Here is a 27,945-nt window from a genome sequence, read left to right as displayed (position 1 = left end):
TCATTTGTTTGTCTCCCCTCACCAAGACTCCTCAGTGCTGCTGTGTCTAATTCTCACTCTGCTGGGCCAGGCTGCTATTTCAGCAAATCTTTCTAGTCCAGATTTTATTTCTTCTGTCATGCTTCTCAACAAACATACAGGAAAAGTTCTCTCTATATATCATCTCTTGTAAGCTTTCTTACAAGAAATTTTCAATTTTTATCAATTTTCAATGAAGAAAATGTGATACATTTGTGATTATTCTTGGGAATATGTGATCATTATTTTTGCTCACCACCACCTGAGGACATCGGCCGCATCCTTTCTACTCACGTTGCTGTCCTTTGAGGTTTAGCACACAATGGTGTTGGCAACTGAGCAATAACAATCCACACTGCTCAGGAGACTCTAAAGGTCAGGCGGATTAGTGGAAGAGTAAATTAATTTTATTGACTGATGAAAAACTAAAGTCATAGGTTTGGACAGACAACAATAATCAAGTTCTGCTGGTATTCTATATTTTCTTTTAAGTTTAAGCCAAAAGAACATCGAATTGTAGACTATGAGTGAGCTAGTTGCTTTTAGTTCCTTCAACAGAAACTGCACAGGTGGGCAGTTGCACAGCATTAAATACACACATTTCTGCAAAACTCTGACAGTGCTGTGTGATGACCGCAAAGGCTGCCGTAATCACCTACACTGGTCGGACTCAGGGTTCCTTTTCCCTTTTCTGCCACCCTGGAAGGAAAAACAGCACATTATTTAGACACACCAGCTCCGGCCTTCTTTAGTGTATGAGCACACAAAATCAAAAGCAAAGCTAGGTATTCTACCCGGCTGCTCTCACAGTTACTTTTACAAATGCTACATGAAGTAATAGTATTTCTATGCAGACCTATTTAGGTTCATTAAATAAGATCACAAATATCTCATTTTTCAGAGTTCACTTTATCCTAAATACTGTAAAAAGTACAAAGTTTATACATTTAATATAATCAGAAAATTTGGAAATTCAGTTAATTACATTTTGGTAATTTAGGGCTGGAGAGATGGCTCAGTGATTAAGAGCTTTGCCTGCTCTTCCAAAGGTCCTGAGTTCAATTCCCAGCAACCACATGATGGCTCACAACCATCTGTAATGAGATTTGGTGCCCTCTTCTGGCCTGCAGGGATACATGCAGGCAGAACACTGAATGCATAATAAATAAATAAATCTTAAAAAAAAAACCATTTTGGTAATTTAATTTATAATTTATGTATAGTTATATTCTTCCTAAATAGTATTAGAATTTAACAATTTTTAAATCTATTTTTTTCATATGGGCGTTTTGCCTGCATATATGTCACTGTACTACTTTAATGCCTGGTGCCCAGGGAGGGCAGAAGAGAGCATCAAATCTCCTGGAGCTTAAGTTACAGAGGGTTGTGAGCTGCCATGTGGGTGCTGGGAACTGAACCTAGATCTTCTGGAAGATCAGTCAGTGCTCTTAACTGCTTAGCCAACTCTTCAGCCCCAGCATTAGAAATTTGATTTTCAGGCTGGGACTAAGGGCAAAACACCCATACACGTAAAATAAAAATAAATACTTAAAAGTTTAAGAATATACTAAAAGTATATTTTGCAGCTGTATTAGGAGTACGCCAGGCCAGGCTCATCTGGAAGGGCAGCAGCTTCTCTTCATTTCTTTCACCCCCTGGGCCCTCAGCTTCCCTTTGGAGTCAAATACATCAATCTTCTAAATTAAAAACCAAAAACTCTTTTAAATACATGAATGTTGCTCTTCATTCTTGATCACATACAAGGGCCAAAAAGGTTTACTCATTTAGGGAAAAATATGTACTGATTTTGTGGGAGATGAAATGTGTTATAACACATTTAAAAACATTTAGCTGGACAATGGTGGCACACACCTTTAATCCCAGCACTTAGGAGGCAGAGGCAGGCGGATCTATGTGAGTTTGAGGCCACCTGGTCTACAAAATGAGTTCCAGGACAGGCTCCAAAGCAACACATAGAAATCCTGTCTCAAAAAAACCAAATCAAAAATAAAAATTAAAAAAAGATTTATTTCCTGTTAGTTGGAAAATAAAAATAAATTTAGGAAACATTCCTTTAAGGCAAATAGCCCTATGATTGTGTATTAAATTAAAATTCTTATCATTGTAGAGATAGTTTGTGTTTTAACAAATACAGCTTGTCTGAAGATCAGAATGCAGAGCTAAGCCACTATGAGCCAGGCAGTGGTGGCTCACACCTTTAATCCCAGTACGTGGGAGTCCCATGTCTTTAATTCCAGCACTAGGGAGGTGGAGATAGGAGTGATATGGCTGGGCTGAGAGTGGAATATAAGGTGGGAGGAGACAGGAGCTCACTGCAGTCTGAGGTTTGGTGGAGACAGATGCAGTCTGGAGATGCAGTCTGAGGACAGGATCAGTCCTTTGGTCTGAGCATTGGTAGAGGTAAAAGAAATTTTTGGTGGCTGGCGCTCTGCTTCTCTAATCTTCAGAATTAACCCTATATCTGACTCTGGGTTTTTATTAATGCCAATTAGAGTTTGTACTACATCTGGTGCCCAACATTTGGGGCACAAATTCACAAAAAAAGCTGTTTGCCTGTGGCTTTGCAGCCACTGGCGCAGCTGGAGCTACGAGACCAGAGTCACCATCGTTCCTACTAGGTTTTCCTTTTTTCTCTCCTGGTGGCCTTTCCCTGGACCCCCTTTTTCAGGCTGCTTCCAAGCTAGGTAGCTGCCTTGACACCTGCTCAGGCTTCTACTGATCTACGCAGCAGCAGTCAGCCTCACTCTTCATCGCCATTGTTGGCAGACTTGGTGAGACAGTTGGGAATTCTTAAAGGAGGGATCAGTTAAAAGTTTTCCCCATGTTAAAAAATGGAACACACAATTATGACAGAAAAAGTTAGGTCTCTGTATGATTGTGTAATACATTATTTAAAGGTAGAACAATTAAATAAAGGGATAATCAACTTAACTGGGACTAACACACTGTTAATTATAATTTTTGATTATCCTTATGGTTTTGATAATATTTTTGGCTTATTTCTTAAAAAGTTTTTTGGTGTAAATGCCAAGATATAAGCCACAGAAAAACCTAAGACAGATCCTACAGATATTCAGATTCAGACAGAGGAATTTAAAGGAGAATCAATCTCAGCATTGCATTAAAAGGTTAGAGAGGAACAGCCTAAGGTTTTCAAACAACCAACCTTAATATATCCAGTAACCTTATAGGAATTGCCAAATGAGAGAGGCTCTATTAGAGCTGAATGCACTTCTATGCCAGCCAATGTTAGATTTAAGGAGATTCAAGGAAGTGAGAGTCTCATATGGTATGCATTCACGTTTTGTGAAGCAAATGTTAAACTTGTGGTCATTTTCTAATAGACTTATCCCTCAAGACTGAAGAGACTTGGTTACAGAAGTCTTGGAGCCTGTCCAAAATGACAAGACTTGGTGGAAAGAAGAGGCTCTTACAGTGAACAATGGAGTAGAGCTGGAGGTATGGAAATCTCCCAACATCAACTTCTTGGAGAAGGAGATTATGCTAATATGTAAAGGCAATCTCTATATGATGTCCGCACTCTGGTTCTATGTCATGCAGTAGCTTTGAATGCTTGGGACAGAATTGAAAAAGTAGGAAAAAAAATGGAGTCATTTACTAAAGTCATACAGGCCCCCCCCAAAAAAACTTTCACTGATTTCTTACAAAGGCTGACATCAGCAGTAAATAGAATGATACCAGATTCAGAAGCTAGACAAATAATAGTTGAATCTATGGCTTTTTGAAAATGGCGTTGCACAATACTAAAAGGTAATAAGGCTATTAAAGACTAGGTCAGCACCTTTGGAGGATGGATCTGAGATACAATTAAAACTCATGACCAAGATGATGCTCGGATGGGAGAGGTGATTTCCAGAGGTTTGAAGAAAAATCAAAATGTTAAGTGTTTCAATTGTGGCAAATAAAGTCACCTTAAAGGGAACTGTAAACAGAGTGTTCCTAGAAACAATGTTTTTTTCTAAGCATAATTCAAAGACAAAACCCCTGTGTTCTGGATTATGCAGAAGGTGTGGCAAAGGCAGGCATTGGACTAATGGATGTAGATCAAAGAGGGACATTCAAGGTGACCCTATGCTGTGGGGAGAACTCCTTGAGGGGCCTCTCATAGGCCCCTATGCCAAATTCTGTTCAGTTGTTTCCTGCCATCATAGAGGAAACTCCTTCCCAGAGCAATTAAAGAACCTAATGCTCTGGAAAATAGAATAGCTATAGAAGAGAGAACAAAACCTTCAGGAAGAACCATAAAGTGAGTATTTTAGCAAACTTCTGTAAATGAACAAAGACCAAAATTAAAAATATGAAAAATGACATCATTGAAGGTATGGTAGACACAGGTACAGTTGTAACAAGAATCGCACCAGAATATTGGCATCCAAATTGGCCTCTTCAGGAGGTAAATTTTCAGTTTCTAGGGATTAGATATCTTAGGTAAAATAGAATGTGAGATGGGTTGAATGTATAAGGCCAGAAGGACAGAGAGGAATATTAAAGCCATAAGAAGATGTGATTTGTTACAGCAATGGAATACTCAAATTAACATTCCCCCAATCTTAGAAACAAACCATAAATTAATGTATGTTTCTGGGATAAATATTACAAGGTATTATTAAGAACAGTCACTAACCATTCAGGTTGTACAAGAAGAGGGAACAACAACTTCTGATCTTTCAAAGGCACCAACAGCCCTACCTATAAAATGGTTGACAGACAAACCTGTATGGGTTGCACAACAGCCTTTAACAATAGAGAAACCGCATGTCTTAAAACAGCTGGTAGAGGAGCAGTTAAATGCTCAGCATACTGATGAATTAACCAGCTCTTGAAAATTCTCCTGTGTTTGCTATTAAAAATAAATCCAGAAGATGGAGAATAGTGACAGATCTAAGAGCTGTTAATAAGGTGATTCAACCAGTGGGCCCTCTATAGTCTGGCATTCCTTTGCCTAAAGGATGGCCTCTTACAGCTATTGATTTAAAAGATTGTTTCTTCATGATATCTTTACAAGAAAAAGAGAAAAATTTGCCTTCATAGTGTCCTCTTATACTTCTCAGCCTGCTGAGAGATATCAATGGAAGATTCGCCCACAGGGAATGTTAAAAAGCCCCACCTTGTGTCAATATTTTATAAGTCAGTCATTGGAAATGAAACATAAACAATTTCCTCAATCTATGATTTACCATTACATGGATGACATTTTACCATCTGATTCAAATGTAGATTACTTTAGAAAGAATGTTTGAAGAAATAAAGAAAATTTTGCCTTGTTGGGGATTAAACATTGCTACTGAAAAAAAAGGGAGAGTCTATTAATTATTTAGGTTAAATAAGTTTACAAGAAAATTAGACCCCAAAAGGTGCAAATTAGGAGAGATCAATGGCAGACTCTTAATGACTTTCAAATATTGCTAGGAGACATTTCATATCTATGGCCCACTATTGGGATAGGTCCTGATGAACTGAGTAATTTGGTCAAAACCTCAGAGGGTGACATGAACTTAAATAGTACCTGGGAATTATCAGCTAAGTTGAGAGAGAAATGGCTTTGATGGAAGAGAAACTACAGAAGGCACATGGGAATCATATGTATCCAAAGCTTAACTGCATTCTGGTCATAGGACCCTCCAAGCATCCCCCTACAGGAATTTTAATACAGAGGGAAGATATCATCTTAAAATGAATCTTTTTACCACATAAATCAAGTAAAATATTAAAAACTTATATGGAAAAGTTCTCTGAGTAAATTATAAAAGGAAAATTGAGACTTCATCAATTAGCAGAAATTATAGTACATTTTAACGAAGATGAAATCGATAAATTATGGGCAGAAAGTGAACCCTGGCAAAAGAGCTTGCAGTAATTTTTTGGAGAGATTAACAACAACTATCTCAAAGCAGGAGAATTCGACTTATAAAGCGAACTAGTTGGATCCTTCTATGCATTGTACAGGACACACCAATAACTGGAGCCCTTATTTTTTATACTGATGCAAATAAATCATGAAAAGCAGGTTAAAAATCAGAAAATCCAAATAAAGTGGAACAAAGCCCTTATAATTCTATATAAAAGTAAGAATTATATGATATTCTCATGGTATTAATGGATTTTAAGGAACCTCTTAAGTTACTGATTTGCAATATGCAGAAAGAGTTGTTTTGCATATTGAAACTACTGAATTTATACCAGAGGATACAGAACTGACTTCATTATTTATTCAGGTACAAGAAATAATTAGGAATAGGAATCATTCCACATACATATTACACATCCAATCTCACACAGGTCTACGAGGTCTTCTAGCACTAGGTAATGCAGAAATAGATCAATTACTGATTGAAAATGTGGTAGAGGCCTCAGAATTTCATAAAAACATGATGTCAATAAAGGTTTAAAGAAATGACTTTGGTATCATGTGGCAACAAGCCAAAGAGACTATTAGGAAATGTCCTACTTGTTCTTTATACAACCAAACACCACTACTTGCAGAAGTAACCCAAATGGCATTCAAAGGAATGGAATCTGGCAGATGAATGTGTTCCACTTTAGAGAATCTGAAAAATTAAAATATGTACACCACACCATTGGTACTTATTCAGTGGGCAATTGCTTTGAGTTTGGAAAAGTCTGATTCAGTAATTACACATTTGCTAGAAGTTATGGCCATCATGGGTATACTACAAATAAAGATAGACAATGTTCCAGCATATGTCTCTAAGAAAATGAAACCGTTTTTTTGTTTATTATAATATAAAGCATATTATAAGTATACCACACAATCCTATAGGTCAGGCAGTTATAGAATGATCAAATTGAACTCTAAAGGATATGTTAAATAAACAGAAAGTGATAATAAAGACTCCCAGAAATAGATTGCATAATGCTTTACTAACTTGTAATTTTCTAAATGCTAATGAGAAAGGAATGACAGCTGCCAACAGACACTGGGAAATAGGAAAAAGACCCTACAGAATTAAATCAGACAGTACACTTTAAATATGTGTTGACCTCAGAATGGAAACCGGGACATGTGTTAGTGGGGAAGGGGTTTGCTTTTGTTTCCACAGGAGTAGAAAAGCTATGGATATGTCAAAATGGATAAAGATTCAATTTCAGCAAGAGATACTTCTTAATGAGAAGAGATGACAGTTCATCGAGCAGCATGGTCATTTAATCTAAACTGACATATACAATTAAATGCTTTTTATTTGATCAGGTATAACTTGCCAAAAGAGAACCTCCCAAAATTAGGGTTGGGGAAGGGTTTTGTTTCTTCTTTTCAGGAGAATAAAGGTATCCAGCTAAGGATTCCAAAGACCACTGGACAAATGAGACATCCAAAGAAAAAGGACAAAACATCCAGAAAAAAATGATGTCCCAAGAAAAAGAGTAAATTGGCTTATTGATACATCACATTTCCGACAGGATAAAATTTCATAAATCTTCCCAAATGTTTGTTTCTGCTGTTCTCTACAGACATGTAATGCAAACTGTCTTTTGTAGTCCCAGTCCAGTTAGATTAAAGCTGACTTTGGAGTTGGAGGGTGGCTCTCTCCTTCTATAAACCAAGCAAGCTTATTAAAGTAAAACCCCAAATCTCTGTCTCATGTCAGAAGAGCCACCTGATATAGGACAGAAGAAAAACCAAAATTTAGGGACTATTATATTGCCACTAATCTCACAATCTTTTGGTTTTATTTTGACTCTTTAACAGCTTTTCTTAAGGTATAAATATTATCTAAAATTTTATAAGATTAATATATATATTTTAAGGTTTTTGTAAACTAATAATGTCATATGGAGTACTAATTCTGGAAAAAGCATTCATCTACTTTTTGTACATTATTTTGACAATGAGTCTCTATCCGTTTTCTGCAGTGAACCATGAGCACACCTAACAGAGGCTTTTGAAGTCTCAAAAAGAGAAGGGGCCCCACAATGACGATTCACCTGGACTATGGTAACACCCACTAAGCTGAAAAACACTACCTAAATATCGGCTTTGGACTACAAACTGCTCAGAACAATTTCAAAGTGGCTAGCTGAGATGATCCAGCCTCATGGATCATCTAGCCAGGACTGGAGACAAGCCCTGCACTTCCCCCCTGCGCAGAGCCTGGACACAAATGACAGCTCTACCTCTTCTAGGACCTGACAATTTAACCCAAATTTTTCTTTTCAGGATACCATCGACCCAGATAGCAGGAAGTAAATTTAAGAACATGATGCCCACATTCCCAAGAGGAAGGCGTGGGTGGTTTTTGGTCTTTCATTGGCTTATAGGTATCTGTTATTGTTCAGGGGGTTTGGTTACAAGCTGTTATTGGTAATGGTCAGGAAAAAAGCTAAACAAAGGAGATGAGATTCAGGGTTCTTGTTTTGAAAAGAAAAACAGGGATAAAAAGATGATAGGATAAAAGGGAAGATTATTGAATCTATTCTAAAAAGAAAAAAGGGAGGGTATAGATAACATAAAAAAGGTAGATTATTGAATTTACTTCTAAAAAAGCAACTACTAGCTTTAAATATTTTACATTTGATTGGATTTTTGTTTATTATATAAAAATTGTATATTGATACAAATTTTAGATTTTGTTAGAACACTATATTCATTTCTACTCTTGTTCAAAGCACTGTACCTCTACAGCTCATTTAACAATGTAATGAAATTTTTAGCTCTTGAAAATTATTATTACCAACTATTTAGCATAATAAGGAAATGCAGGTTAGTAATTAGTCATCTATTACAATTGAACTTGTAGTCATATTAGGTCAAACAGAGATATATTTTATATACGTCACCTTCAAACACTTCAGAGATCTACAGAATATGGCATTTAAGATGTTTTAAGAACATAGGTTCTTTTTTTATGACAATGAGACATGTCTACTCCTGGCAGCACCTAGATTGGTGCATCTTCAGGGAAGTTGATGGGCATTGAAGAAACTCCACATGGAGTTTACTTTCTTTGTGGCAACAGTAGGCCACTGGGGAAGAAAGTGCTTTTCCATCAACTGCTGACGGTATGCTGGTGCTGACTGGACAAGCAGGACACAGAAGAGAGTGACTGCCAAACCTTGTCAAGACAAGGCAGGACAGTCCTTCAAAAACTGTGCGTCATAAAAAAGTCCATCAGATATGCTAGGCCTGTAAGCGGAATATGTGTGCCCCGACCTTGTGTGACTGTCAAGGCAGCCAGCTCTTTTTGTCATTGCTCACATTTTTTGGAAGTCACTTGTTTGCACTTCCTGCTTACTCAGTTAATATTATTTCCTTTTTCGGTCTCTGAGGGAGTTGAAGACTAGACAGTTAAAGTTTTCCTCGTTTACTAGATGCAGAAAAGAAACTCACTAAAGAGGTGTAAAGTGTAAGACTGAGAGCTATCAAGATAGTTTCGAATGGTAATGCAAGTTAGGCTAGAAAGCTAATTAGGTTTAAGACTTTGGGTTCACCAAGTTAGGGCAGAAAATGGAGTACTTTCCCTGAATTTGTCAATTGCAAATGGACTAGACATTGCTGATGTATTCATAGACTATATATATTGTATATAGTTATTGTACTTATTGTATATAGTTTTTCTTCTATTATAGCCTTCTTTTATTTTTGACAAAAAAGGAGAAATGTAGTGATATTGTGTTTGTGCTTTAACAAATACAGCTTGCCTGAAGATCAGAGTGCAGCGCTGAGCCACTAGAGGCCAGGTGGTGGTGGCTCACACCTGTAATCCCAGGACTCAGAGGGCAGAGACAGAGGGAGCTCTGTGAGTACACGAGATTGAATCTGTTTAAAAGAGAAACAGAGCTCACACAAAGGTGATCCCAGCACTAGGGATGTGGAGACAGGAATGATATGGTTGGGTGGAAAGAGGAATATAACGTGGGAGGAGACAAAAACTCACTGCAATCTCAGATTTGATGGAGACAGATGGAATCTGAGGACAGGATCAGCCCTTTAATCTGAGCACTGGTAGAGGTAAAAGAACTCTCTAGTGGCTGGCCGCTCTGCTTCTCTGATCTTCAGCATTAACCCCTATATCTGACTCTGGGTTTTTATTTTAACACCAATTAGAGTTTATGCTACATATCATGTCTCTCAATAACACAGCTAGGATAAGCACCATTGGGTATGTGATACTGCCAGTGTGAAAACTTCAATGAGATCAAACAATAAATAAATAAATAAATAAGCAAGCAAGCTAGGCAGTGGTGGTACACACCTTTAATTTTAGCACTCAGAGGGCAAACACAAGTGGATCTCTGTGAGTTCAAGGCCAGCCTGGTCTACAGAGTGAGTTCCAGGACAGCCAAGGCTACACAGAAAAACCCTGTCTCAAAAACCCAAAACACAAAACCTCACATAATAGACATGCAAGGACTGCTTTCAACATCTCATTATGATCAGGCTGTCTTTGAAGTCATAGAGAAATACCTCCCTCTGCCTCCCAATTGCTGGGATTAAAGGTGTGTGTCACCATACCATGCCAGGCTAGATTAGGTAATTTTTATATTCTCTATGCCACCAGTGACTTTCAAACCTTTTTTATTTTTTTACCATGTTTTCACATTGATGATTTATATGTATATGTGTAAGTACATTGTAGTTGTTCATTTTTTACTCTTTTCTGTTTTGGGGGCCCACCACCCAGCTCCCAAATAAATGACACACAAAAGTTTATTCTCACTTATGAATGCCTGGACTTATCATCTTGGCTTGTTTCTTGCCAGCTTTTCTTAATTATCCCATCTATCTTTTGCCTCGGGGTTCTTATCTTTCCTTATTCCTGTGTACCTTTCCTTTCCTTCTTACTCTGTGTCTGGCTGTGTAGCTGTGTAACTATGTGGCTGGGCCCTGAAATCCTCCTCCTTCCTCTCTCATTCCCAGATCCTCATATCTTTCTCCCAGATTTCTCCTCATATCTATCCTCTCTGCCTGCCGGCCTCGCCTGTTTCTCTCTCCTGCCTTGCTACTGGCTGCTCAGCTCTTTATTTACATGTGTTTTAGAAAGGCACAGTAACACAGCTTCACAGAGTTAAACAAACACAGCATAAACAAAAGACAGCTTAAACTAATATTCCCCAACAGTGTGTAAGAACACACCTGACACAGTATTAAAGGAAAGTACTGATGATTACTCTCTACTGTTTCACACAGGAAAAAAGAGCTGAATTATCTTCTTAAGCTGAGAATCTAAAATGTCATCAAAATAATAATGAATGCATATAACATCAATGGATATAAAATCCCTGGGTGAAAGGTCACACAATGTCAAAGAATCCATCTGTACACTTTTTAGTTAAAAGAGCAGAATCTACATCCAAGTCATCAAATGTGTGATGTTGTGATGTCTGCACAGCTCTAATGTGCCTTCCTGTCACCTAGTTAGCAGTGCACATTGTCTGCGCAGCTCTAATGCATCTACTGAATCACTTGAGTTATTGTCATACACACAATACCTAGAATTACTTTTATATTTTTGAAAATGTTCATTATCTGGCCATAATGGAAGCATTAACACAGGGCTGGAGAGATGGCTCAGTGGCCAAGAGTGCTTGCTGCTCTTCTGAGGACTGGGTTCAGTTCCAGCCCAGGTCAGGAAGCTCACAGTGTTTCTAACTCTAGCTTCAGAGAATCCAGCATACTCCATACATATAAACACAGATAAATATTTTTTATACAAAGTCATTAATATATCTCGTGAATAAATTTTTGCTTAAGAATAATAAAGCACATTTATTCTTACATTGTATCTACTCCAAATGTAACTATAAAGAAAACTTTCAAACTATAAAACATACCTGGTATTTGGCTAATTCTGCCTGTAATACTTTCACTTTAGATCTTTCTTGTTCCAATGCAGCATGAAGTGAGGTCACCTACAACCAAATAATGAGTAAGAAAACTCTTTTTGCCTTTTTTGGAAAGTACCTTAATTCTGAACATATTCGTGTGATAAAATCTGACAGCTGTCAGTATCAGAGATGCCCTCCCTTCCCATGGTTCCCAGAGACACTGCAGTGAGCACAGACAGGAGGGCCTGCTTGCCATGAAGAGAAACCCACTCCAGGAACAGGGTAAGCTCTGCCTGCTCCTGGTGTTCTGTCCACTAACTCACAACCTTCACCTTCCAAACTCTCCAGGACACCCCTACCATCTTTAATACAATAAGCAGGAACTTTCTTTGCTAGTACACAATAATAATGAATACTTTCCATTGCTTTCTCACCTGCTAAAGAGGCAGTATTTCTATTTTGTGGGGCCAACAAGACCTCAGAATAGTATAAAACGCATTCAACATCTCCCAAAGCCGCTCACCTGGACCGTCAGCTCATTCTTGATACTTCGGGATTCATCGACTTGCAGGAGTATTTCTGCCTTATCTTTCACTGGGGGAAAGGAAAACAGCATCATCACCATCCCAGCCACTCAGTGAGGAGAGACGAACTTGAGGACAGAGTAGTCAGAACACCAGTTTCTCCTCTTTGCTCTATGGATGTTCTTCTAGAGCCTGATTGGTCTTATTTCTCACTAGTAATTCTGGTCATTATTACAGCAACAGTGTTTTCTTTTTAAGTAATTTATATTTTTCTCAAATATCATCTGCATAGATATGATTAATTTTTCAATTTATAATAACTAGGACAGGTATATAAGAAAACTGAAAAATTATAAGGAAAAGTGAAATATCTTGAGCATTTATCTATTTATTAGGTCATGTTTTTGTTTGTGTGTGTGTATGTGTGTGCACTTGCCACGTCCACATGTCAGGATAACTTGTCACAATCCTTTCATCATAGCATACAAGTTTCAGGGATCCAACTCAGGTTTATGATGTTTGTCAGCTCGGCTTTACCTGTTTAGCCATCCTTCTATTTTGTAGCCCAGGCTGGCCCTTGGACTTCAGCTGCTCTTGCCTCAGGCTCCAAGGTGCTGAGCTTACAGACACAAACCATTATACTTGGCTTCTTGGCTAATCTTAAAACAAGATTTTATTTTATTTCTTTTTTTGGGGGGAGGGGTCTCATCACTGTGCAGCCTTGGCTGGCCTACAAGTCAGAGATCTGCCCACCCCTGCCTCCAGAGTGCTGGATTAAAGGTGTGCTCTACCATGCCCGGCTTGGTGCAATAATGTGTAAGAACTAGAAACTCAGCACTCTTACCTGAATAGTGGCCAGGTGCTTTAAGAGGCCTTAGAGTGGAAATAATAAAATAAACTATCCAATTTGTATCCCTCTGGGGAAGTGTGTGTGTGTGTGCTGATAAAACATGGAACTTGGTTATTTGTTTTCAGATATTAAGATTACCTTTAAATCTAAACACTGCACAAAGGCTGAGTGCAGTGCGCGAGCCTCTAACCCAGGCTGAGTGCAGTGCACCTGAGAGGCAGAGGACTATACAGTCTGGTCTACATAGCTTCAGATCAGCCAGAGCTGCACAGAAAGACCCCATCTCAAAGAAGCAAACAAAACAAGGGAGCACCAGCTGCTCTTATGGAGAACCCCGGTTCAACTTCCAGTACCCACATGGAGGTTCACAACTGTTGTGACTGCAATTCTAGGGAAACCATCCTCTGCTTCTTGTGTCTTTGGGCACCAGACATGTTTACAATGCATACAATACATACATGTAGGCAAAACAACTAAACAAAAAAAAACCCTAAAAACATGTGACTCACTTACTTTCTCCTTCCTGAAGCATTTTTAATAATTGTCCATTTCTTGCTTTTACTTCTTTATACTTTGCCTAATAATCAAAGAAAAGAGATTTTAACTTTTTAAAAAATGGTAGATTATGGTCTACTTTTAATTTATGGGCTGTATATTTAAAAACATAAATCATTTAGGAAATAAACTGAATGGAGGAAGATGTAATCAGAACTACTTAATTAAATCTCAGAAAACTTAAAAAGGCCAATTTGATGGTTTAGAGGGTAAAGCGTGATGATGTGAGTCTGATCCCTGAAACCCACAGAAGGGTAGACAGACAAAAGTGACTCCAGAGAGCTGAAATCTTCGTGTGTTGTGGATTTGTGCGCATGCAAACACACACACACACGTGCATGCACACACAAAGACACAGACACAAATAATAAAATTAAACTTAAAAAAATTCAAAGTAGGGGGGGTAAAGGTGAAGTCAGGAAAATATTAAAATTTTTGAACGTTTTTTTCTTTCTTCCTAAATAAAAACTTTTAATAAATCCAACTAATTTCAATAAAAATCAAAAGAAACTAGCTCCATCTTTTTTACTAGACTGCCCTGCAGTTCTACACCGCCACTGTCAGGCATAGAGCTAGTGGCACTACTTGACTTTTTAGCTCCTTTTCCAATGGCTGACTCTTCTCCTCCTAATGAACAATACACCATAATTCATGAATAAGAGGAGCTGGGTTCCCACATGGACCACTTGAATTTTTGATAATTATCTCCCCAAACAGTCTTCATTGGCTCCTTCCTTCCTTCCTTCCTTCCTTCCTTCCTTCCTTCCTTCCTTCCTTCCTTCCTTCCCTCCCTCCCTCCCTCCCTCCCTCCCTCCCTCCCTCCCTCCCTCCCTCCCTCCCTCCCTCCTGCCACGTGATGTAGGTGGGTCTTCTTTCTATGTGTTGCTTTCATTGGTTAATTAATAAAGAAACTGCTTGGCCTTATAGGTCAGAACATAGGTGGGTGGAGTAGACAGAACAGAATGCTGGGAAGAAGGCAATGAGGAAGACGCCATAGCTCTCCTCTCCGAGATGGACACAGGTTAGAATCTTCCCGGTACACAGATTACTAAATATGGGTTAAAGCAAGATGTGAGAATTAGCCAATAAGGGGCTAAAACTAATGGGCCAGGCAGTGTTTAAAAGAATAGTTTCCGTGTAATTATTTTGGGTAAAGCTAGCCAGGCGGCCGGGAGCTGGGCAGCAGGAATGTAGCCCGCTGCTCCTTCTACAGCCAGGCTGGCCTCAAACTCACAAAGATCCACCTGCCTCTGCCTCCCAAATGCACCACCACAGCCTGGCTGGAACATTTCTTTTAGTATTTTGAAATACTTTCAAACACTAATAACCAATTATTGAAAACAATATAAAATGTTATAAAAAATAAATGTTTAAAAATATCAGTGTAAAAAAACCTCTCTCTCTTTTTTTCCTCTCAGCACGGAACAAGTATGTGGAAGATTTACCAGTTTTATTTTTTATTTCTATAGTGCAGGAGTCCAACCGAGGGCCTCACCAAATACACAAAGCAAGGAGCTACCACTGAATGATGCCAGAACCCAGTGGATTTAAATATATTTTATCTTTATTTATCATTTGAGGAGGGTGGGTTTAGACAAGGTTTCTCTGTGCAACAGCCCTGGCTGTCCTGTATACTCGGCTGGCTTCAAAGTCACAGAGATCCACTTGCCTCTGCCTCCCTAGTGTTGGGATTTAAAGCATGGGCCACTACTGCCTGGCTTTAAATATGTTTTAAATTCTATAAAAAGTGATTTTTTACTAAATAGTACTCTATCCAATTAAATTGCTGATAATAATTTTTTACTGAGTAATACTGTAGTCCACACAGGGAACTGAAGCGTCTGCTATAGTAAATACAAAGAGAGTAAAAATGCTTAAGAAATTGAGATGAATCGGTCAGTGCTGGCGCATGCCTTTAATCCCAGCACTTCGGAGGCAGATCTCTGTGAGTTTGAGGTCTGCCTATTCTATGGAACTAGCTCTAGGACAGCTGTTTCAGAGAAACCTTTTCTCGAAAAAACAAACAAAAAACAAAAAAAAAGTAAAAATTTGAGATGAATGAGTTACTTTGCTATTCAGTCTTTTAAACTGACTATCCACTTAAATTCTGAATAATGGTATAAATTTTGTTATAAAATATATTTTGTAAAATATGTTGTATGCTATATGAAGGCGGCTTTGTAAACTATTTTAAGTTCTGGCACACACCAGCACCAGAACCCTGGCTGCCCACAGGCTCTCGGTAAGTAATCCGTGGACTAAAATTGATCAGAAGACAAATGATTCTTGAGGAACTGGAGCATCTTTGTTGAAGTCTAAAGGGCAGTAGCAAAAGAGTGCCTCATAAGTTTGTGATTAAAAACAATTGTAAGGGCAGGAGTCCTTGCTGCTCTTGAAGAGGACCCAGGTTTGTTTCCCAGCACATCAGGTGGCTCACAACCTCTTAACTCCAGCTGTAGGGCATCTGAAATCTTCTGCGTTCCACAGGTACTTGAACACATATGTGCATGTATACAAGCACACACATATACAAATAAAAATTTAAAATTAATCTTTAAGAGAAAACAATTCATACATAGCATTAGCAAGGGTGTGGAGAAGTTGGAATCCCTGTGCACTTCTGGTCAAAAAGACAACAAACAGTTGCTCTGAGATCGCTTGGAAGTCACATAAAAGCTACGACAGAATTATCCTATAACCAGCAATTCTACTTGTAGATTTTCAAAATACTCAAAGAACTCAAAGCAGGATCCTGGACACTTACTTGTGCACCCACACACAAAACGTAGCATGTATACTTCAGAGGATGTAATAAGGCAGGACAAGGAATGGAGTTCTGATAAACGCTACAACACAGAGAAAGCTCAGAAAATTTCTATGTTAAAAGAAATAAGCCAGATAGAAATGGACAAAAACTGTGTGATCCTACCAGAAAGAGGGATCAGGAACAGGTAATTCCTAGAGATAAATTGTTGTTAGGGGGTAAAGGGTGGGAATAGTGAGCGATTTAATGGAGAGTTTCTGGAAGGGAACAGCAGGAATGGTCACCCAACAGTGAAAAGGTTCTTAGTGCTACTGAGCCTTTAATTCTAGCACTTCGGAGGCAGAGGCAGGCTGACCTCTGAATTTGAGGCCAGCCCTGTCTACAAAGTGAGGACAGTCAAGGTTACACAGAGAAACCCTGTCTCAAAAAACAAAGAACAAGTAGCTAAATAAACTTAATGCTACTGAACCTCGTGCTTAAAATAGTTTACAAAGCCGCCTGCATATAACATACAACATATTTTACAATATATATTTTATAACAAAATTTATACCATTATTCAGAATTTAAGTGGATAGTCAGTTTAAAAGACTGAATAGCAGAGTAACTGAATAATAAATACATACAGAACCCACAGAATGCAAATACAGAATTCTTCCCAGAAGTGAGTGGACACACCTCCCACTGGGTGATTACAGCTTTGAGTTTCTGAATTTCAGCGTCTTTCCTCTCAAGTTCTAATTTCAGTCTCTCAATTCTTCCATCTTTCAGACCCACTTCCTGAAAAAAAGAAAAATACTGCTTTTGACCGATATTGTCCAACCTATCATTGTTTACAACAGTCCTTTGTGAAAAGATTAAGAGGAAAAATAGACTTTATTTCTTAGGCAATTTTTAATTACTACATTTTTACCTTTGCTCAAGTACATGATCCTAGTTTCATACAGTAATAGCAGGTGAGATTTCTATGATGAGCTCTAAGTATACGCTACAACAATATCCAGCCCTAGAATCGACAATTCCGTCCTAGAATAAACACATGCAGAGGCACCCTGACAGGTTCTACACAGCCCTGGCTGTCTTGGAACTGTGCAGATCAGGCTGGCATGGAGCTTGAGAGACTCGCCTGCCTCTGCCTCCTGAGCACTGGGATTAAGGTGTGTGCCATCAGGCCTGGTTCTGCTCTGAGGAATTTAACTGATTGTATTTTCCTAAAGAGAGATGTACACAGGTGCTCTTAAGTAGTTTCTAGGTGCCAGGGAAAAAGACTGAAACCCTTTTTGTTCCTATGAAGCATGTCTAGCATAGCATGGGAACTTCACATAAAGTGCACATGATACACGGAAGCCAAGGCAGAAGCTGCTGTGCAGTGTCCTGTGGGAGAGGGCACAGATGACTTGGTGTTGGGTGTGACACGCTGAGGCTAATACCAGAGGACTACTTGAGCTCACGAGTTAAACCCAAGCAAGACAAAGGTCACTCTTGGTTTTTCTGAAAACATTTGAAATAGTTGTTTGGCTTTGTACCCATCTCACTGAAGGGTCCTGAGTTTCTGTGATTTCCCACCTGTTAGTGTGGCTATCTTCCTATTTGGGGCGAGTGTGGATTTTTTTTTCCTCAGCCTTCTCTCCTCCCTGACAGGCTAAGTGGGAGGCTGGTCCCTCGGCTCTCTGTGCTGCCTGTGTCTAGTGCCTTCCAGGCTCCTTTGATTTCTTTTGTGGGTTTCCAAGGCTGTTTTGCTCTCTCTTTGGAACAGAATCTATTTTTTCCTTATTCTGCTTTTCTTTTCTTTCTTTCTTTCTTTTTTTTTTTTTTTTGATTTTTCGAGACAGGGTTTCTCCGTAGCTTTTGGTTCCTGTCCTGGAATTAGCTCTTGTAGACCAGGCTGGCCTCGAACTCACAGAGATCCGCCTGCCTCTGCCTCCCGAGTGCGGGGATTAAAGGCGTGCGTGATCACCGCCCGGCTTACTCTGCTTTTCTTAAAAACTTCAGTGGTTTGCACGGAGGTATTCTCAATCTGGTATCATGTGTGCAAATCTGGTATTATTTATTATGTATGTGTGTTCATACATGCCTATGCATACAGGCACACATAAAAGGAGGTCAGAAGACATCTCTTGAGGTTACACAGCTGGGACACCACATCTGGCTTATTTTTAATATATATACTAATCCCACTGAACTATTATCTAGTGACTTTTCTCATTATACAGTGTATTTTAAAAAGTTGCTGTGTGTGTTGTTATCTACAGGTACAGTCCATTCAGTCTGACTGAATTTGCTTTTATAAACAACTGACTTTTATATAAAATCATGTATAAAATTACTACAGCACACAGGCATGGTGGCATACGCCTTTAATCCCAGCACTCGGGAGGCAGAGGCAGGCAGATCTCTGTGAGTTCGAGGCCAGCCTGGTCTACAGAGCTAGTTCCAGGACAGCCAGGGCTACACACAGAGAAACCCTGTCTCGGAAAAAAAAAATAGAATGACTACAGCATAAATCATGTCCATCAGCTAGCCTCGGATTTAAAAGATAGTACCACACTGTTTTCCAAACGGCTACACCAATCTTCACTCTGCCTAGTGTGCCTGCTAGCCCGTCTCGAGATGTCACCTAGTGTGCCTGCTAGCCCGTCTCCTCGAGATGTCACCTAGTGTGCCTGCTAGCCTGTCTCCTCGAGATGTCACCTAGTGTGCCTGCTAGCCCGTCTCCTCGAGATGTCACCTAGTGAGCCTGCTAGCCCGTCTCCTGGAGATGTCACCTAGTGTGCCTGCTAGCCCGTCTCCTGGAGATGTCACCTAGTGTGCCTGCTAGCCCGTCTCCTGGAGATGTCACCTAGTGTGCCTGCTAGCCTGTCTCCTGGAGATGTCACCTAGTGTGCCTGCTAGCCCGTCTCCTCGAGATGTCACCTAGTGTGCCTGCTAGCCCGTCTCCTCGAGATGTCACCTAGCCCCATGCACACTCTTCATATCCCTTCAGTTGTTCTTAGGCTCTGCAATAAAATAACTAGTACTATATAAAAATTTATTCTGCTCAAATATTTCCTGAATTCTTTCCTGTCTACAAACTAAATTACAAACTTGGCTTTGAGTGTCCTACAGTTCTTTCCAATCTACCTTATCAAACTTGGTCAACACTCTCTTTAATTGAGCTGGTTTCTATTTCACTGTGTCTGTATTTTTACTGAAGACATTTTAGCTTCTTTATCCTCATCTTTGCATGTTCAGATCCTTCTGGCCTGTTATCTTCCACCTCAAATGTTCACTTCTCTCCAGAACCCATTCCTATTGCACTAATGCACCTACTATTTTTGTACTCATGACTCTTTTATCTACACAAAACAATTATCTATTAAATATATATTATGTACACATACTCCTATATTAATTATTTAAAATTGTAATTTTTAATTCCTAATAAGAAAAAAAAACAAGTATGTTTCAGTACAGTATAGCAGATGAGTTGCAATGCTAATATTTTTATATGTAATATTTGACTTCAACACCTGTTCTCTTTCGGTCACATCCCACTGTCATCCAGGCTTTCTACAGCACAATGCCGCCAGGTCATCTAATCACATTTACATACTCAGCGCAGTTCTGCTGCCCTCTCCAGCACCAGCTCCTAACTACACAGTGCAGCACAAGATCCACATCGCTAGTGATGTAACTGCACATACACATTATTCACAAGATCCACATCGCTAGTGACGTAACTGCACATACACATTATTCACAAGATCCACATCGCTAGTGACGTAACTGCACATACACATTATTCACAAGATCCACATCGCTAGTGATGTAACTGCACATACACATTATTCACAAGATCCACATCGCTAGTGATGTAACTGCACATGCACATTATTCACAAGATCCACATCGTTAGTGACGTAACTGCACATGCACATTATTCACAAGATCCACATCGCTAGTGATGTAACTGCACATACACATTATTCACAAGATCCACATCGTTAGTGACGTAACTGCACATGCACAAACACATTGTTAGTGACGTAACTGCACATACACATACACACTGTTAGTGATGTAACTGCACATGCACATACACACTGTTAGTGACGTAACTGCACATACACATACACACTGTTAGTGACGTAACTGCACATACACATACACACTGTTAGTGACATAACTGCACATACACATACACATTGTTAGTGACATAACTGCACATACACATACACATCATTAGTGATGTAACTGCACATACACATCGTTAGTGACGTAACTGCACATACACATCGTTAGTGACGCAACTGCACATACACATCGTTAGTGACGTAACTGCAAATACACATCGTTAGTGACGTAACTGCACATACACATTGTTAGTGACGTAACTGCACATACACATTGTTAGTGATGTAACTGCACATACACATTGTTAGTGATGTAACTGCACATACACATACACACTGTTAGTGACATAACTGCACATACACATACACACTGTTAGTGACATAACTGCACATACACATACACATTGTTAGTGACATAACTGCACATACACATACACACTGTTAGTGACATAACTGCACATACACATACACATTGTTAGTGACATAACTGCACATACACATACACACTGTTAGTGACATAACTGCACATACACATACACATTGTTAGTGACATAACTGCACATACACATACACATCATTAGTGATGTAACTGCACATACACATCGTTAGTGACGTAACTGCACATACACATCGTTAGTGACGTAACTGCAAATACACATCGTTAGTGACGTAACTGCACATACACATACACATCGTTAGTGACGTAACTGCACATACACATCGTTAGTGACGTAACTGCAAATACACATCGTTAGTGACGTAACTGCACATACACATCGTTAGTGATGTAACTGCACATACACATTGTTAGTGACGTAACTGCACATACACATTGTTAGTGACGTAACTGCACATACACATACACATCGTTAGTGACGTAACTGCACATACACATACACATTGTTAGTGACATAACTGCACATGCACATACACACTGTTAGTGACATAACTGCACATACACATACACATCATTAGTGACGTAACTGCACATACACATCGTTAGTGACGTAACTGCACATACACATACACATCATTAGTGACGTAACTGCACATACACATCGTTAGTGACGTAACTGCACATACACATCGTTAGTGACGCAACTGCACATACACATACACATTGTTAGTGACATAACTGCACATACACATACACATCATTAGTGATGTAACTGCAAATACACATCGTTAGTGACGTAACTGCACATGCACAAACACATCATTAGTGACGTAACTGCACATACACATCGTTAGTGATGTAACTGCACATACACATTGTTAGTGACGTAACTGCACATACACATACACATCATTAGTGATGTAACTGCACATACACAAGATCCACATCGTTAGTGACGTAACTGCACATACACATACACATCATTAGTGATGTAACTGCACATACACAAGATCCACATCGTTAGTGACGTAACTGCACATACACATCGTTAGTGACGCAACTGCACATACACATACACATCGTTAGTGACGCAACTGCACATACACAAGATCCACATTGTTAGTGACGCAACTGCACATACACAAGATCCACATTGTTAGTGACGTAACTGCACATGCACATACACATCATTAGTGACGCAACTGCACATGCACATACACATTGTTAGTGACGTAACTGCACATACACATACACATCGTTAGTGACGCAACTGCACATGCACATACACATTGTTAGTGACGTAACTGCACATACACATACACATCGTTAGTGACGCAACTGCACATACACATACACATCGTTAGTGACGCAACTGCACATGCACATACACATTGTTAGTGACGTAACTGCACATACACATACACATCGTTAGTGACGCAACTGCACATGCACATACACATTGTTAGTGACGTAACTGCACATACACATACACATTGTTAGTGACGTAACTGCACATGCACATACACATCGTTAGTGACGTAACTGCACATGCACATACACATTGTTAGTGACGTAACTGCACATACACATACACATCGTTAGTGACGCAACTGCACATACACATACACATCGTTAGTGACGCAACTGCACATACACAAGATCCACATCGTTAGTGACGCAACTGCACATACACAAGATCCACATCGTTAGTGACGTAACTGCACATGCACATTATTCTTTTCAGAATGATGACTAATACCCTAAAACTGTTACTTTGTACAATTAGAGTTGAAATCTTCCATTTTCTTTCTTTCTTTCAAAAGACAACTTCTCTGTGATTTTAAGAGAATTTTTAAGAAGCTAGAGCTAATGGGCCAAGCAGTGATTTAATTAAGGAGAGAGAATTTTATTTTACATGCCTGGTTGTGCTCAGGAGCTGGACAATTCTCTGTTCCATTATGTTCTGTAAGCTGTTCTCTTCTCTTTTCTCTAATAAGAATCTTATGAACATCATCTTCCAGTCTATTGAAGAATCCCCCATCATGTGACAAAGTCTGAGAAGAATTCGATTCCTGTTGAAATAAATCATGAATCACTACCATTCCACACCAATGCACATACTCAACCCTGAGTCTCTTGGAGGACAGTGAAAGGGACTGACCAGCAGGAGTCAGGTCACCGCTCTGTCTCCGGAAGGGAAGCAGCAGACGGACACTTGCACCTGTCTTTTTCTTAGTCCTTCGTATTTTGGAGTGTCATGATTGACAGGTTTTAGACGCAGGGTCTTACTACAGAGTACAGACTAGTCTGGAACTTGTGATTCTCCTGCCTCAACTTCTCGCATGCTGAAAACACGGCTCTGTAACATCATGTCCAGGCTACTTGGCCTTTAAAGATTTTATTACACATACCACACAGTTCAGCCTGCTAGTATGTGAAAGACCCAGGTTTAATGTCCTCTCTAGAGCTGTACACCCAACAGACACCTGACACTCTTCTCCACCCTAGGCAACACTCACTTTCTGTCTCTATAAACCTATCTATTTTGGACATTTCATATAAACAGAGTAATTGTGCTATCTGTCTCAAACTTCTTTGATCTACCAATATGTTTACAAGATTCTTCCATGTGATGACATGGATTAGTACTTCATTTTTATTACCAAGTAATATCCCATTTTACATTTTTTCTTGTCACTGGTGGATAGATATCTCTTTGGTCTTATGAATAATGCTGCTATGAATATTTATCCACAAGATGTTTATGGACCTGTTTCCAACTCTGTTTGGCATACACCTAGGAGTAAGGTTATTGGGTGGTGTGCAGAGCTTATGTTTAACCATCTGAAAATTTAAAAGTTAGTATGCTCCAAGCAGTTTACTACTTTACAATCCTGTCAACAACATGAGGCAGTTCTGATTTCTGTATTCTCACCTATGTTATTGTATTTTTACTGCAGACACCCTCCTGAAAGTGAACTATTTCTCCAGGGTTTTGAGCTGTGTTTTCACTATGGCTATTAGAGCAGGCTGCTTTCAAGTGTTACTAGACACTGTACAGTCTGTGTGAGAAATGTTTACTTCGAACCTTTACTCATTTTTAACTGAGTTATTTGCCTACTCACTTTCGTGTTATAAGAATGTCTGTCTTCTGGCGAGAGAGAGAGTTCCATGGTTCAGAGTGTGTACTGCCTTGAGCTCAGTTCCCAGCACCCACTCTGGGTGACTCACACAGCCTCTAACTCCCGCTCCAGGGTATCTGATACCAGCTTCTGGTCTCTGCATTTATGTGCACTATCTATCCCTCAGACACGTCCCCAGACATATATGCATATTTATATAAGTAAAGGTCTAACAGAAATCATTGAAGTAGTCTAAGAAGCTGATCATGGTGACAAGTGCATACAATCCCGGTTAGTGACAGAGGGCCAAAGACCTGTCTTCGAAGAATATCTGATTTTGTGAACCTCTTTGTCCCCTCCCATTCTCAAGTTTGTGAATAAAAGGCTTTGATACCCCCCTCAATACAATAATAAAAGGGTTTGACACTCCCTCAATACAGTAATAAATGGGTTTGACACCCTTGTCAATACATTAACAAGATAAAGAGCAACTGAGGAAGACACTGGGCATTGACTTTTGGTCCTCAGAAACACACACATGCACACATACATGAACATGTACGCATACAAAAACTTATGTATTTTAAATAAACATCTTATCAAATATTATTTCTAAATATTTTCCCTCATTAAAGGTTGCTTTACCAAGTTTTTATGCCCTCTATATAATACAAAAGTTTTAGTTGCTTTTAATTTCTTAGTTTTTTGAGATAAGGTTTCTCTGTAGTTTTGGAGCCTGTCCTGGAACTACCTCTTGTAGACCAGGCTGGCCTCAAACTAACAGAGATCCACCTGCCTCTGTCTCCCGAGTGCTGGGATTAAAAGCATGTGCCACAACCACCTGGAAGTTTTAGGTTTTACATACATACTTCTGTGATCCGCTTTGAGTTAATTTCTGTGTATGATGTGCAGAATACACCCAAAATTTTCCATACTGAATTGTCTTGGCACTCATACTCAAAAAAAAATCAAGAAAACACAGATATCAAGGCTTATTTCTGGACTCAATTCCACCAGCCTCTATGTCCATTCTCAAGACTCAATTCTCAGTGTCAAACTGACTTGATTACTACAGCGATGTGTTTGCGTTGTTTTGTGCTATATTTAAGTCTTTTTTATATTTATTTATTTATTTGTTATGTATATAATATTCTGTCTGTGTGTATGCCTGCAGGCCAGAAGAGGGCACCAGACCTCATTACAAATAGACGGTTGTGAACCACCATGTGGTTGCCGGGAATTGAACTCAGGACCTTTGGAAGAACAGGCAATTCTCTTAACCAATGAGCCATCTCTCCAGCCCTTAAAAGTCATTTTGACACTAGGTGGTGGTGGTGCACACTTTAACTGCAGCATTAGGAGGGAGAGGCAGGCAGATCTCTATGAGTTTGAGGCCAGCCTGGTCTACAAAGCAAGTTCTTGGACAGCTAGGGCTACACAGGGAAACTTTGTCTTGAAAAACCAAAACCAAAACAAGACAAAACAAAAAAAGTCATTTTGACATAAACTGTGCATATAAATAAATATATTAAAGAGATGTGATTTTAACACCAACTATCAAATTACTTAGACTTGGAGAGTTTACACATTCTCTAATAGAAATAGGATTTTCCCTCTTGCTATCAAGCACAGAGACTAAAGGAAATTCTCCTGTCCCACAGGTCTCCCCTCAATCCGTGCTCTTAGGCTACAGTACTGAGTTTTACCAGATTCAACTGGATTTATAGACAGTGACACACAGTTAAATGGCTGCTCACTGCTTTACCTCCATAACACCTAAGGAAGTGAAATGTTGAAATGGAAATTTACTTGTACATCAGTACAAATGAGATAGCTTCTAGCTACCTGAAGAGAACTTCATGTTCTACAGAGCACTAAGACACTGCTTTACCTGAGTTTTCTAAACACCAGGAGAGGCCGGCAGAGCTATTAAGGACTGGAATGCCCTGGAGCCATCACCAAGTGGCACAGACATAATTCCAAGTTTGCTTCATAAAGCACCTCCACTATGTTCTGGTAAGATCTCATTTACAGCATAAAACAGCGCTGAGCTTCCATGGAAGGATCAACAGGCTGATGACAACCAGCCCAGCTCTGGATTTACACTAGCGATCAGTGCCCTGTGTGAGACAGATCTCACTACTCACCCTGCAGCTGTGCAGGCCTTGGATGCAGACCCGCCCCCTGTGCTGGGATCAAGGGCATGCTCACCATGCCTACCATCTTCTGATTGCTGTTCCTCTTGCCAGTGTTCCTATCCCCCAAAACAATTTAGCCCCTTAGTATTTCTGAATGACACACACATAAAACACTTAAAACAAGCAAAACGAGTTAAGAAGACTGTTCAAAGATGATAACAGAATTCTGACGAGCACATGAAAACATACCCATTAGGCATCATGAAGATCCAACTCAAATTCAGTGGACACGTTACCTTCCCACTAAAGACACTATTAGTGAAATTCAGTGAACACATTACCTTCCCACTAGAGACACTATTAGTGAAATTCAGTGAACACATTACCTTCCCACTAGAGACACTATTAGTGAAATTCAGTGAATGCGTTACCTTCCCACTTAGAGACAGCACTAGGTGTTGGCAAGGATGTATAGAAACCAGAACTTCTCACACACCTTTCTTTAAAACAACCTAACAGGCTCTGAACTGTTTCAACCAGGACTCCTTGATGCAGGCCTACTATCCCAGATAGTGCAAGGCTAAAGCACGATACCATGTCAAGACTTGCCTGAGATACACAGAGTTCAAAGTCAGCCTAGGTATCTTAGTAAGATCATGCTTGAAAAGCTAAGAAGTCTTCGAATGTAACCTAGTAGTGCATGCTTGCCTAGCTGCTCAAGGCCCTGGGCTCGAGACCCAGGACATTACAAAGAGGCAAATATTTTTAATGCCTATCCATGCAAAAAAGAAAAAATAAATTACAGTCTAGCAATTTCATCCCTAGAGAGAAATAAAAACACAGAACCACATAAATATTATCGCTAGTCTATAACTGAACACAAAATATTTCCACAATGTTCAGCAATAAAACTAAATCAATTGTTATTTGCTTGTTTGAGACAGGGTCTCACTCTGTAGCGCAAGCTGGCGTGGAATTATATAGACCAGGATGGCCTTGTCTCCTCAGTGTTGGGCTACAGTGTGTAACTATGTCTAGCTGAATGAATACTGATAACTACAACACAAATCAACCTAAAAACACTATGCCAAGTGAAAAAGTCAATCATAAAAGACCACACAGAGAAAATGCAAATCTGTAGAAATAAAAAAAAAAACAGAATATTGCCAGGGACTTAAGAGGAGAGTATAAGGAACCTCTGGGGGATTATAAAAAAATTTAAATCTATACTGTGAGTATGGCCATATAACTCCTTAAATACACTACAAATGGGACTGGGAGTTTAGCTCAATGGTAAAGCAACTGCTTAATATATCTGAGATCCCAGTTGACTCTCGTCTATCTGTCTTTGTTCATGACTTATACATGCAATGGTAAATTTGATACAAATTCTATAACTCAATAAAGCTGTCATTTTAAATTATATTTTGTTTACTGATGGAAGTAGAAGCCAGAGAACTTGTTTTCTGAAAGAGTTAGTACTCTTGTTATGTGGGCCCAGGGAATGAACTGAAATCTTCAGGCTTGGCAGCAATTGTTTTCCTATGAGCTACACTGCCAGTCAGTAAAACTGCTTGCAAAAATGCCACCCATGACTCCGTTTTCTCTTAAAAACTGGAGCATGACATACCTGTGCCTG

At 39.4% G+C, this 27,945-nt stretch overlaps 1 protein-coding gene across 6 annotated transcripts in view; it reads right to left on the bottom strand.

Annotated features, from left to right (window-relative positions):
• Positions 1–403: 403 nt before the first annotated feature.
• The window catches only part of Gkap1 (G kinase anchoring protein 1), a 64,470-nt gene continuing 36,928 nt past the window's right edge, over positions 404–27,945 (bottom strand). For 4 of the 6 annotated variants that reach the window (XM_075969449.1, XM_075969445.1, XM_075969450.1 and 1 more), the window contains 6 exons: positions 22,962–23,141; positions 17,216–17,313; positions 13,732–13,795; positions 12,368–12,438; positions 11,851–11,928; positions 404–717 (listed from right to left, as the gene is read on the bottom strand). In XM_075969449.1, the coding sequence (XP_075825564.1) occupies positions 670–717; positions 11,851–11,928; positions 12,368–12,438; positions 13,732–13,795; positions 17,216–17,313; positions 22,962–23,141 (539 nt within the window). In that variant the 3' untranslated portion in view covers positions 404–669. Of the gene's footprint in view, positions 718–11,850; positions 11,929–12,367; positions 12,439–13,731; positions 13,796–17,215; positions 17,336–22,961; positions 23,142–27,945 lie in introns of all 6 variants that reach the window. The other 2 variants (XM_075969447.1, XM_075969451.1) reach the window with 2 other exon arrangements.

The sequence above is a fragment of the Microtus pennsylvanicus genome, chromosome 4 (assembly GCF_037038515.1).
Source record: "Microtus pennsylvanicus isolate mMicPen1 chromosome 4, mMicPen1.hap1, whole genome shotgun sequence".
NCBI lineage: Eukaryota > Metazoa > Chordata > Mammalia > Rodentia > Cricetidae > Microtus > Microtus pennsylvanicus.
Note: the sequence above shows the minus strand (reverse complement) of the source record. Positions and strands in the feature narration are given on the sequence as shown.